This window comes from Haematobia irritans, chromosome 1, assembly GCF_050003625.1.
Source record: "Haematobia irritans isolate KBUSLIRL chromosome 1, ASM5000362v1, whole genome shotgun sequence".
Lineage (NCBI taxonomy): Eukaryota > Metazoa > Arthropoda > Insecta > Diptera > Muscidae > Haematobia > Haematobia irritans.
The window spans coordinates 138,958,587-138,971,742 of NC_134397.1; the positions used below are offsets into that span (position 1 = coordinate 138,958,587).

At 32.3% G+C, this 13,156-nt stretch overlaps 1 protein-coding gene across 7 annotated transcripts in view; it reads right to left on the reverse strand.

Moving 5' to 3' along the window:
- The window catches only part of kmr (pleckstrin homology domain-containing family A member kramer), a 259,563-nt gene that overhangs the window by 56,330 nt on the left and 190,077 nt on the right, over nt 1-13,156 (reverse strand). For all 7 annotated transcript variants that reach the window (XM_075291770.1, XM_075291769.1, XM_075291766.1 and 4 more), the window contains exon 4: nt 1,285-2,554. In XM_075291770.1, coding sequence (XP_075147885.1) covers nt 1,285-2,554 — 1,270 coding nt within the window. The remainder of the gene's footprint in view (nt 1-1,284; nt 2,555-13,156) is intronic.

The window sequence follows — 13,156 nt, forward strand, 5'->3', positions numbered from 1 at the left end:
TTTTTTAGAGAAGAAAAATTTTGACAACATTTTCGATAGAAATAACATTTTGACAAAATTTTCTATAGAAATAGAATTTTAACAAGATTTTCTTATTGAAATAAAATTTTGACAAATTTTTCTATAGAAAGAAAATTTTGATAAAATTCTCTATAGAAATAATGTTTTAACAAAATTTTCTATAGAAATAATATTTTAACAAAATTTTCTATAGAAATAAAATTTTGACAAAATTTTCTAAAGAAATAAAATTTTGACAAAATTTTCTATAGAAGTATACTTTTGGTAAAATGTTCTTTAAAAATTGGAACGAGTGGGAACAGCAATAGTAATACGACCGCACATATGCACATATTTCAAAATTTATTGGTAGTTTTAGAGACATTTCCAGGTGTCTTGAAAATGGAGGATTAAGTAAAAAAACACAATCTCGTATTAGCAAGCTAACGATGGAATATGCGCGAGAAAACTGAAACACTAGAATTGCGCTAATAGCTGCTGCTCCGTCTACCGAACTATTGAAACTATTCAACGCTGATTGAAGAAGAAAAAACGGTCACAATTGACTTAAAAAAAGGTGACCTCTAATATTGGCAATGAGTTAAAGTTACCGCCACGTTACACTGAAAAATAAAATATTTACGTGGCGTTAAAGATTACGCAACCTTAATTTTTAGGATGGGCATTGTACACAATAATAAGGACAAATTTCTTTAAGATAATGAAATTTTAATTAAAATAAAATTCATCAACTTTCCTTCAATTTTTTTATTAAATTTAGAATAACAATTTTGGAAATTTGCGTCCCTCCGTTAAAGCCGTATGTCTTTGAACTAAGGTAAAATTTAATTAAAATTAAGAAACCTATTTTTGATATAAGGAAATCGTCCTTCAATTAACTCAAAAACATTGCATCTTTAGATTTAAGATAAAAACGCTTCAAATATAGGCTAAGACTTATTTTGAGGATTTAGAATCGTTGATTTACAGTTTTTTTTTTTAATTAAGAAAACATTTTTTACTTTGAAGTTTCCGCTCGTACTTGTGCTCTTTGCACAAAAAGGTGATCTAGATGTAGGTACGTGAAACGAATTTGCATAAACCAATTTCGACTCAACCCAATACATGGCATAATGAAAGATAACATCTGTGCGTCTATGCATGTATGTTGGTGGTGTTATGTGTTTTGTGATAGTGTTTATGTGTGGCGCTTGTATGTTATCCTTGCTGTAGTTCATCTGTATGTATAGGCATAAATTGATAGGTGCGTGCATTATTAATTACCTTCATCATCCGAAGAATAGGAATTATAACCAGCAGCAGTTGTGGGTCCACTTGTTATGGCTTGACTTTCCGATCGCCGTCGTTGTATGATACCACCACCAGTTGTTCCATTAGTAGCATTACCCTTTTGGCCTGAATTTGTCGATGTCAACATGATATTAGGATTACTGCCTAATTTTTTCATGACCGTTAAATTGCTCGAACCATTGCCATTGTTCTTGGCCGTAATGGTGTTACTGCTGCTGCTACTGCTACTCTGGCCACCATTGCTGCCATTTGTCTTTTGGCCAATTTGTGTAGCAGCCGAGGCCGAATTCGAGACATGTTGGGCTGATTTACGTGTTAGCGGTGATTGCAGCATACGCTGTTTCCATTCCAATAAACGTTTCATAGACTCCTCACGTTTGCGTTCGCCTTCCAAGTGGGCCGTAGTGGCGGCACTACTACTATTTGCTGTCGAGCCCGATGTTGTCCCAGCCCCTGATGCTGACGATCCAGTGGTTGTGCCTGTGGGTGGAGGAGGAGAAGTGGGTGTTGTATTGGTTGTATTCGCAGACAATGGTTCATCGTCAAATGTGGATGAACGTTTAGGTAAGCGAGCACTAGCTGAACGTAGGAACTGTTCATTTTGTTGGATAATTTCTTGAGTTGTGAGACCGGATGAAAGTAATGGCGTATGCAGCGGTGGTGCCGGTTGTTGTGGTGGCTGATATGTGCCCATTGTTGGTGAGAGTGGATGATGTGGATGAGTTGATGAAGAACGAATTTGGGCCCCGCCGCCCATGGTTTGTGAACGACTCATACGTGGAATGCTAGTATGACCTGCTTGATTACCTAAAGCATCTTGCAATAACTCATTACGTTTGTATATACGCTCATAGGGATTCTCGTAGGCAATGGTATTCATACCGCTGGCCACTGGACTTAGGAAATCACTAGAGCCAGTGGCCATGCGATAACTACCGGCCGCTGCTTGTGGTTGTGCTTGAGGATTCTGCAGATATAGAGCACTCTTACGCATTTTTTCGGCATAGTTCTCCTCGGAATAGTAAAAGCTATCGGGTGTTCTATTGATGTCAAGACTGGATTTGGGTCTTGGTGCTCGCACTGGATCTGGTTTAATCATGGCTGTGGCTGCAGCCACAGCTGCAGCATCAGAGGCAGCTTCAGCCCTAGCTTCATATTCCAGAAAATCGGCAGAATGGGGACGTATCATAGAGGCAGCAGCTGGTCGTGTACGCAAATTTAGATTGCTGCCAGCAGCAGTAAGCTGAAAAATAAAAACAAAGAAAAAATATTTAAAGTTTTTATAAAACAGAAAAAAAAGACTTTATTTAAAGTAAACAATTTGGGATGACTATATGAAATTCTATGTATTAATTAATTCAATATTTTTTTGCTAATTTTTGTTTAATATTATCTTAGTTAATAGTCTTGACAACTCATTCTTTAAACACTTCTATAACCTCAAACCTAAACAACTGTGATCTTCTGTTCTTATGTTCTAAATTATGAGCCATTTTGTAAGGCCTTCCTTTTCTTCGTAAAGCCCTCTTAATTTGTTAACATAAAATGAACTCAAATCCCAATACTCTTCTTGCTCAATTCCTTTTGGCCATAGGAAACTTAACTAAAATGAAAAACTACTTGCATTTTGAGAGAAGGTCTAGAGATTTAAAAGTTCCATCATGACATAAAAAATAAGTACTCCATAAAGAAGATTTTTCTTTACATGCACAACACTGTAAAGCCAACACACAGATACCGGCAACAAATTAAAACCAAAAAAAAAATGCTGAAAATTATGAAGAGAATTTTGCAACGCACAAAATTCTCGAATGACCCATAAACCCATTCAACTATGAACTGTGTAAGCAAAAGGTTATCATGTGGGAACACTATGTAAAACTTTTGCAATTGGAATTTAAATTCGAGTGGCTTTTAGTAAACGGTTTGCGTGAGTTTATACTTCTTAAAATGATTTGGATTTTTTATAGCATACTTTAGAGACTTTAAATTAAACAAACGAATTTTTTTAACTTTTCACTTTTTATTTATTTAAAGGTGGTGTACAACAGTGAATATGAGGACTTAATTATGTTGTTTGGCTTATTTTTCATCTTCTCCAAATACTAGTTATAGTCAAGGATTTGTCGTATGAATTCTGCCAGCCTAAAAGTATGCACTTTTTGAAAATATTTAGTTTTCTTTAAAAAAAAATGGTATACAACAGTAACAGGTTGGCTGATAGGTCCCCGGTCTGATACATAGATGGCGTCGCTAGTATTAAATGCATGTTATTTTTGTATAGTACCAACCTTCAAATGATTCGTGTCCAAATTTGACGGCTGTAAGTCAATTAGTTTGTGAGATAGAGCGTATTGTGAAAAAAAAATGGAAAAAAAGGAATTTCGTGTTTTGATAAAATACTGTTTTCTGAAGGGAAAAAATACGGTGGAAGCAAAAATTTGGCTTGATAATGAGTTTCCGGACTCTGTCCCAGAGAAATCAACAATAATTGATTGGTATGCAAAATTCAAGCGTGGTGAAATGAGCACGGAGGATGGTGAACGCAGTGGACGCCCGAAAGAGGTGGTTACCGACGAAAACACCAAAAAATCCACAAAATGATTTTGAATGACCGTAAAATGAAGTTGATCGAGATAGCAGAGGCCTTAAAGATATCAAAGAAACGTGTTGGTCATATCATTCATCAATATTTGGATATGCGAAAGCTCTGTGCAAAATGGGTGCCGCGCGAGCTCACATTTGACCAAAAACAACAACGTGTTGATGATTCTGAGCGGTGTTTGCAGCTATTAACTCGTAATACACCCGAGTTTTTCCGTCGATATGTGACAATGGATGAAACATGACTCCATCACTACACTCCTGAGTCCAATCGACAGTCGGCTGAGTGAACAGCGACCGGTGAACCGTCTCCGAAGCGTGGAAACACTCAAAAGTCCGCGATTATCTTGGCGTTATTGGAGCGTTTGAAGGTCGAAATCGCGGCAAAACGGCCCCATATGAAGAAGAAAAAAGTGTTGTTTCACCAAGACAACGCACCGTGCCACAAGTCATTGAGAACGAAGGCAAAAATTCATGAATTGGGCTTCGAATTGCTTCCCCACCCACCGTATTCTCCAGATGTGGCCCCCAGCGACTTTTTCTTGTACTCAGACCTCAAAAGGATGCTCTCAGGGAAAAAACTTGGCTGCAATGAAGAGGTGATCGCCGAAACTGAGGCCTATTTTGAGGCAAAACCAAAGGAGTACTACCAAAATGGTATCAAAAAATTGGAAGGTCGTTATAATCGTTGTATCGCTCTTGAAGGGAACTATGTTGAATAATAAAAACGAATTGGACAAAAAAATGGGGACTTATCAGCCAACCTGTTACTTCTTAAAATGATTTGGATTTTTTATAGCATACTTTAGAGAGTTTAAATTAAACAAACAAATTTTTTTAACTTTTCACTTTTTATTTATTTACAGTAAATATGAGGACTTAATTATGTTGTTTGGCTTATTTTTCATCTTCTCCAAATACTAGTTATAGTCACGGATTTGTCGTATGAATTCTGTCAGCCTAAAAGTATGCACTTTTTGAAAATATTTAGTTTTCTTAAAAAAAAAATGGTGTACAACAGAAAATATGTGGGACTTATTTCTCTTGTTTGGCTGATTTGTCAACTTCTCCAAATACTAGTTATTCTCAATGAAATGTATTCTATCAGCCTAAAAGTATGGACTTTTTCAAAATATTTATTTTTCTCAAACCTGAAAGTATACTCTAATGCGTTTTTCAATTAAACCATAAAATATGCAACATATTTGAATTACCAAAGACTATTATTATTCTAGTCAACAATATATTTAATCAACATAGTAGAATAATAATAAAATACAATATTATTTCTTCTAATATTAAGCCATCTTTTTCAATTCATAAAAAAGACTAAAGAGCTCCATTTCTCCAGTACTACTTTTCCAACCTTTCACTTGTGTGATAAAGCTACCAGGCTGAACTAACATTTGACCCATTGACCAAAAGGACAAGACAGCATAAACTTTTATGCATACATATGCAAGTATATATAAAATATTCTGATTTGTTAAGAGCCTTTGTGCGAAAGAGTTGCTATCCTTATTCATACTGAATGTTTTCTTTTGAAACAATTTAAAGAATTAAAGTGCATTTATTAGCAGCATATGTCCGAGAAACAAAACATATAGAAAGGCAGGCAATAAAAGCAGTAACATTTTAGGATCATGTAGGCAACACAAACAGGTCGAATGCCTGATGATTTTATCCTTTGGATAATGTTTTCAGTTACCTGAAACTGGTACTGTATTCGATATTGAAGTAATATTTTGTGTGATTGAGGGCAAGTTCTTGTTTTCTTTGATATTATACACGGATGAAAAAGACTGTTTTTCATATGTTTGGCTATAAACATTATATGTTTGGAACACAAATTTTTAAACACAATATTTTTGAGTGCAAGCATATAATGTTCATAAACTAGCATAACATGTTTGGGACATATATGTTAATATGTTAAAACATATTATGTTTGGGACATAAAATGTTTGTAAATATAAAATGTTTGGATGCAAACATATATTAATTTAGAAATAGCCTATAAACATATATGTGTTTAGTAGCTTGGAGCGCTATTTAACAGGGAGCGATATTGAATTAAGTTGGTGGTTGTTGCTTGTTATTACAAAATTAACATTTTATTTTTCCTTGGGCAATTGATCAGCTACTTCTTTGATCCTTACAAACTGTGTGGTCCGCTGTTCGAATCCCCGTCCGGCAAAAGGTAAAATTAAAATAAAAAAAATCATACAATTGAATAATTTCTTCTACAATGTTTGTATTACAGAAAAAGGTGCTAAGAACTAAAAAATCTCATGGAAGTGAGTAAGATGTTGGGGAATATACAATTGGGCAGAAACAAAATTTTGAGCATTCAGGTCGAAAACCTATGTTGTTAGCACCTATATTACCTGTTTATTTTCATAATTCGTTATGATTGTAAATATATAAATAAATAAATAAAATTTTGAGCACAATATTGTTTGGGAGAATTTTTTAAGCATATAATATTTATGGGTGCAAAATGCTTTCAAACATATTATATATTGGAAGAGATCAAACATATAAATGTTTGGGCAATACCCAAAAATGTATATGCTTGAAGCAAAATATGTTTGGGAGTATATGTTACAGAAGCGATTTTTTGTGAGCGTGTAGGCTTCCGTGAAAGACGTATATCTTTGAAGTTTTTTCAGAATCAATACAAAATCTTTAAATAAATTTCAAAATCTTTGAATTCAAGTACTTTTCTACTGTTGACGAGGATATGGTCTCCTTTTTGTTGACTTAATATATTCTCCATATAATATGAAATTTACAAGGAGTTTAGGAAGTTGTCATGTAAAAGTTTTCCATTAAGAACAATATATACGCCGTAAGTTCGGCCACCATGGATCCGGTATATATAGGGAAGTCCAGAAATAATTACGAACAGATATGAACTTTTGCGCAGTAATTAGAGAGGAGGAATAGAAATATGGGGGCCGCTTTATATGGGGGCTATATACAATTATGAACCCGTACACAAACTGTATGGTCCTCGGTTCGATTCTCCGTCCATGCGAAAGGTAAAATTTAAAAAATTGAATAATTTCTTCAACATTATTTGTATTACACAAAAATGTGCCAAGAACTAAAAAATTTCGTGGAGGTGAAAATTATGTGAGGGAATGAGCACAATCTTCTTTGGGGCAAATTCTTCCAAGCATATAATATTTTTGGGCTCAAAATGCTTCCAAACATATAATATGTTCACATAAAACAAACATATTAATGTTTCGGCAGTATCCAATAATATATGTGATTCCTGCAAAATATGTTTGGAACATATGTTAGAGAAGCGATTTTTTTTGAGGGTGTATGGAAAAATTTTAGTGTGATTCGTGATCGATTTATCTGGGGGCTATATATAACTATAGATCGATATGGATCAAGTTTGACATGATTGTTAGCGGCCACATACAAGCACTACTCGTATGTACCAAATTTCATCAAAATCTTATGAATTTTGATCCTCCGGAGGTCAAATCTAGGGATCGGTTTATATGGGGACTATATATAATTATGGACCGATATGGACTATTTGTGCATGATTGTTTGTGTCCATATACTAACACAAAATACAAAATTTCAATTGAATCGGATGAAATTTGCTTCTCCAACAGGTTCTAAAACCAAATCTGGGGATCGGTTTATATGGGGGCTATATATAATTATGGACCGATATGGATAAGTTTTTGCATGGTTATTAGAGGCCATATACTTATAACAAGTACCAAATTTCAACCGGATGGGATGAAATTTGCTCCTCTAAGAGGCTTTCAAATCTGGGGATCGGTTTATATGGAGGCTATATATATTTATGGACTGATATGGACCAATTTTTGCATGGTTGTTAGAGACCATATACAAAAACCACGTACCAAATTTCAACCAGATCGGATGAATTTTGCTCCCCCAAGAGGCTCCGGAGTTCAAATCTGGGGATCGGTTTATATGGGGCCTATATATAATTATGTACCGATAGTTTTGCGTGGTTGTTAGAGACCATAAACTAAAACCACGTACCAAAATTCAACCGGATCGGATGAAATTTGTTTCTCTAAGAGACTCCGCAAGCCAAATCTGAGGGTCGGTTTATATGGGGGCTATACGTAAAAGTGGTCCAATATGGCCCATTGGCAATACCATCCAACCTACATCAATAACAACTACTTATGCCAAGTTTCAAGTCGAGAGCTTGTTTCGTTCGGAAGTTAGCGTGATTTCAACAGACGGACGGATGGACGGACATGCTTAGATCGACTCAGAATTTCACCACGACCCAGAATATGTATACTTTAAGGGGCCCTAGAGTAATATTTCGATGTGTTACAAACGGAATGACAAAGTTAATATACACCCCATCCTATGGTGGAGGGTATAAAAATCTACTCCAGCTTTTCGACTTTTTCTTTTGGTAATAAGCCGATTATTCGAAAAAACGATTATCGATTATCCCTACTATGCCATCGATAATGAAAGGTAATATCAGCCAAACCAACTGAACAATTAATTAAGTAAAATTCGTAATAGAATAAAGAAGATAATCTAAATGGCAAAACTTTCTTTTTATTCCCATATTTTCTCTTTATTTAAGTAGCCTGCGAGCTACATTTCAACTTCCTCTTTCACTATCCAGCCGTCGTTCGGAACACATAACTGCTCCTAATCAATTCTATCCTCTTGTGGTATTTTTTTTTCTTCGGTCACCTATCTCCTCTTAGTGGAACATACACTGAAAAAACAGTGAACCCACTAGGAAGAAAATTTTGGTTAATTTTAAAAAATTTTTAATATTTATACAAAATTTTTACTAAACAGTATTACAAACGCTGACATCATGCCGATATCATAAAAATAAGTAAATAATTTTCGACAAATTCAAGAAAATTTATTAGACATAAATAATTTTTTTCACTTGATAAAGAAAATTTTGTTGTTTGAAGGAAAAAATTGGAGTTCAAAAATGCAACAATATCTTTAGTGACTTATGAAGTTCATGGTGGACGCATTTGTAGTAAAATTTACAAATTTAAACAAATAATGAACTATTTAATTTGTGTATATTTTTTTAGCTAATTTAACTATCGTACTCAAAAAATTATTAGAGTAAAAGAAACTTTCTCCAAACATAATAATTCAATGAACTAAAGTAAATTGGCTTTAGTAAGTGTATAAGTATCCGTGTTCACTTGATCACCAAAATCACATGAGCTCGAAATCATAGTGACTCATTTCCCCGGTTTCTCAGTGCCATATCGGAAGCTAAATTGCCACATCCTACCTCAAAGGTTCTCTTCCTCATCTAAGTTCGCTCTGGCATTCCCTCATTAGAATCAACACTTTTCATAAAAGTGACTGCGTTACGCCTCACAATTTTTTAGGTCTTAAAACAAAGTTGGGATATACGAGTAAACTTTATCTTGCAATTATTATTCGATCTTTTTGTACACAGAAGGTTAAGGAGTTTGATAGGGGACAGTTCTATTATGGAAACGTTCAATCGCCCGGACTGAAAAATGCATAGGTTTGTATATATCGTAGATTGGTACCTTGCAATTTCTTTTCAATTACTTAATCAAATTCCTTAACCTATTTCTCCAAGAAAACCTCGAAATAAAATTGAAAGCAATTTCATGCATTTTGGTTTGTTTTGATATCAGGCTACCATGAAAACTAATAAGAAACAATGAACCTTGTCATTTGCCATTCTAATAACCTTCGCATGGAGTACGAGCTTATACACTCAAACAAAAAGTTTACTTGGATCCAAAGATGTTAACCTTCCTTTAAGGATTTTGGTATTTATTCCGAGCCAAATATGCGACTTCTTTAAAATAAAGACATTTTTCAGCGGCCTATCTCGCTTTGAATCTAGGATCAATAAAATGAAAATTATGATATAGACCGCATTTATCGAATTTTCATTCTCTTTTCGCAATATATAACAATGAAACTATTCACGTACAAACAAATATAATTTTAAAAATCCAAATTATAACGGATATTTCAAAGTAAACCATGTTTTCTTAGTTAAAAAAAAAAAAAACTTTAAACCAAAGATGCTAAATCCTCAAAATAAGTTTTAGCCTATATTTGAAGCGTTTTTATATTAAATCTAAATATTCAATATTTCAGTTAATTTAAGGACGATTTCTTTCAATCAAAAATGTGTTTCTTTACTTTAAAGAAAATTTGGCTTAGTTCAAAGACATGCGACTTTAACGGAGGGATACAAATTTGCAAAACTTGTGTCCTAAAATTAATGAAAAAATTTTTTGAATCAAAGATTAAAAACTTTCATTTAATTAAAATTTCCTTGTTTTAAGAAATTCGTCCTTAATATTTCGTAAATTGGGCATGCTAAAATTTAGGCTGCGTAATCTTTAATATCACGTAAATATTTTTTTCAGTGTAGGTAACATAAACGCAGGGTGCATAGTGTTACTTTTTCACAGCCAGCATCAGGGTAGATAAAGTTAACACTCTTGTGTTTTTTTCGATACATTACATGTTGGTTACGACTGCCAAAAGCACCATGGCACGATCGCGAGACATTTGGTACTTTTTCATCACAATTACTCTATACAGAGTTAATCTGCCTTAAAAGTGAACGATTCTCAGCTATCAACTCAACTCCAAAAATTATATATGGCGGACATTGAAGAAAAAAATTTTGTCAAAATTTTCAATAGAAATAAAATTTTAACAATTTTTTTTAGAAATAAAATTTTGACAAACTTTTTTGTAGAAACAAAATTTTCTATAGAAATAAAATTTTGACAAAATTTTCTACAGAAATAAAATTTTGACAAAATTTTCTATAGAAATAAAATTTTGACAAAATTTTTTGTAGAAATAATATATTAACAAAATGTTCTATAGAAAAAAAAATTTGACAAAAATTTTCTATAGAAATAAAATTTTGACAAAATTTTCAATAGAAATAAAATTTTGACAAAATTTTCTATAGAAATAAAATTTTGTCAAAATTTTCTATAGAAATAAAATTTTGACAAAATTTTTTGTAGAAATAAAATTTTGACAAAATTTTTTGTAGAAATAAAATTTTGACAAAATTTTTTGTAGAAATAAAATTTTGACAAAATTTTTTGTAGAAATAAAATTTTGACAAAATTTTCTATAGAAATAAAATTTTGACAAAATTTTCTATAGAAATAAAAATTTGACAAAATTTTCTATAGAAATAAAATTTTGACAAAATTTTCTATAGAAATAAAATTTTGACAAAATTTTCAATAGAAATAAAATTTTGACAAAATTTTCTATAGAAATAAAATTTTGTCAAAATTTTCTATAGAAATAAAATTTTGACAAAATTTTTTGTAGAAATAAAATTTTGACAAAATTTTTTGTAGAAATAAAATTTTGACAAAATTTTTTGTAGAAATAAAATTTTGACAAAATTTTTTGTAGAAATAAAATTTTGACAAAATTTTCTATAGAAATAAAATGTTGACAAAATTTTCTATAGAAATAAAAATTTGACAAAATTTTCTATAGAAATAAAATTTTGACAAAATTTTCTATAGAAATAAAATTTTGACAAAACTTTCAATAGAAATAAAATTTTAACAACATTTTTTATAGAAATAAAATTTTGACAAAATTTTTTGTAGAAATAAAATTTTAACAAAATTTTTTATAGAAATAAAATTTTGACAAAATTTTTTTGTAGAAATAAAATTTTGTCAAACTTTTCTATAGAAATAAAAAGTTGACAAAATTTTCTATAGAAATAAAATTTTGACAAAATTTTCTATAGAAATAAAATTTTGTCAATATTTTCAATAGAAATAAAATTTTAACAACATTTTTTATAGAAATACAATTTTGACAAAATTTTCTATAGAAATAAAATTTTGATAAAATTTTCTATAGATATAAAATTATGACAAAATTTTCTATAGAAATAAAATTTTAACAACATTTTTTATAGAAATAAAATTTTGACAATATTTTCTACAGAAATAAAATTTTGTCAATATTTTCAATAGAAATAAAATTTTGACAAAATTTTTTGTAGAAATAAAATTTTAACAACATTTTTTATAGAAATACAATTTCGTTTTGTTTGTTATTGTTGGCTTCTCTTCAATCGTTATTGTTGTTTCTTTTTTTTGATCTCAGCTTAAAGCCATGCATTGACTAAACTACAAGTGTAGCTTAACCAACAGAGGAAAAGTATGCTTGTCAAATTTATTTGGGCAAAGCCCTATAGACTGCAAGATGGTTGGATGTACAGCTGTTTCGGAATTACCACATTCCTCATCAGCATCCTCTACTTGCAGCAAAACTATCAACCAATTATCAGAATAAATTCGGGTAATTCACTCAACCCAACGTGAACTACACTTGAACCTCCCGAAAAAGGGTTTGATAGTCGGCTACTGCCTAAACAAATTTGCCAGCATATCTCTTTTCTTTTGCCAAACTCAAATCATCGATTTGTATGTATTTGGCTGGGTTTGTTTTTGAGCGTGCTTCCTCTATCTTCATTCGTTTTGTTTGTTATTGTTGGCTTCTCTTCAATCGTTATTGTTGTTTCTTTTTTTTGATCTCAGCTTAAAGCCATGCATTGACTAAACTACAAGTGTAGCTTAACCAACAGAGGAAAAGTATGCTTGTCAAATTTATTTGGGCAAAGCCCTATAGACTGCAAGATGGTTGGATGTACAGCTGTTTCGGAATTACCACATTCCTCATCAGCATCCTCTACTTGCAGCAAAACTATCAACCAATTATCAGAATAAATTCGGGTAATTCACTCAACCCAACGTGAACTACACTTGAACCTCCCGAAAAAGGGTTTGATAGTCGGCTACTGCCTAAACAAATTTGCCAGCATATCTCTTTTCCTTTGCCAAACTCAAATCATCGATTTGTATGTATTTGGCTGGGTTTGTTTTTGAGCGTGCTTCCTCTATCTTCATTCGTTTTGTTTGTTATTGTTGGCTTCTCTTCAATCGTTATTGTTGTTTCTTTTTTTTGATCTCAGCTTAAAGCCATGCATTGACTAAACTACAAGTGTAGCTTAACCAACAGAGGAAAAGTATGCTTGTCAAATTTATTTGGGCAAAGCCCTATAGACTGCAAGATGGTTGGATGTACAGCTGTTTCGGAATTACCACATTCCTCATCAGCATCCTCTACTTGCAGCAAAACTATCAACCAATTATCAGAATAAATTCGGGTAATTCAC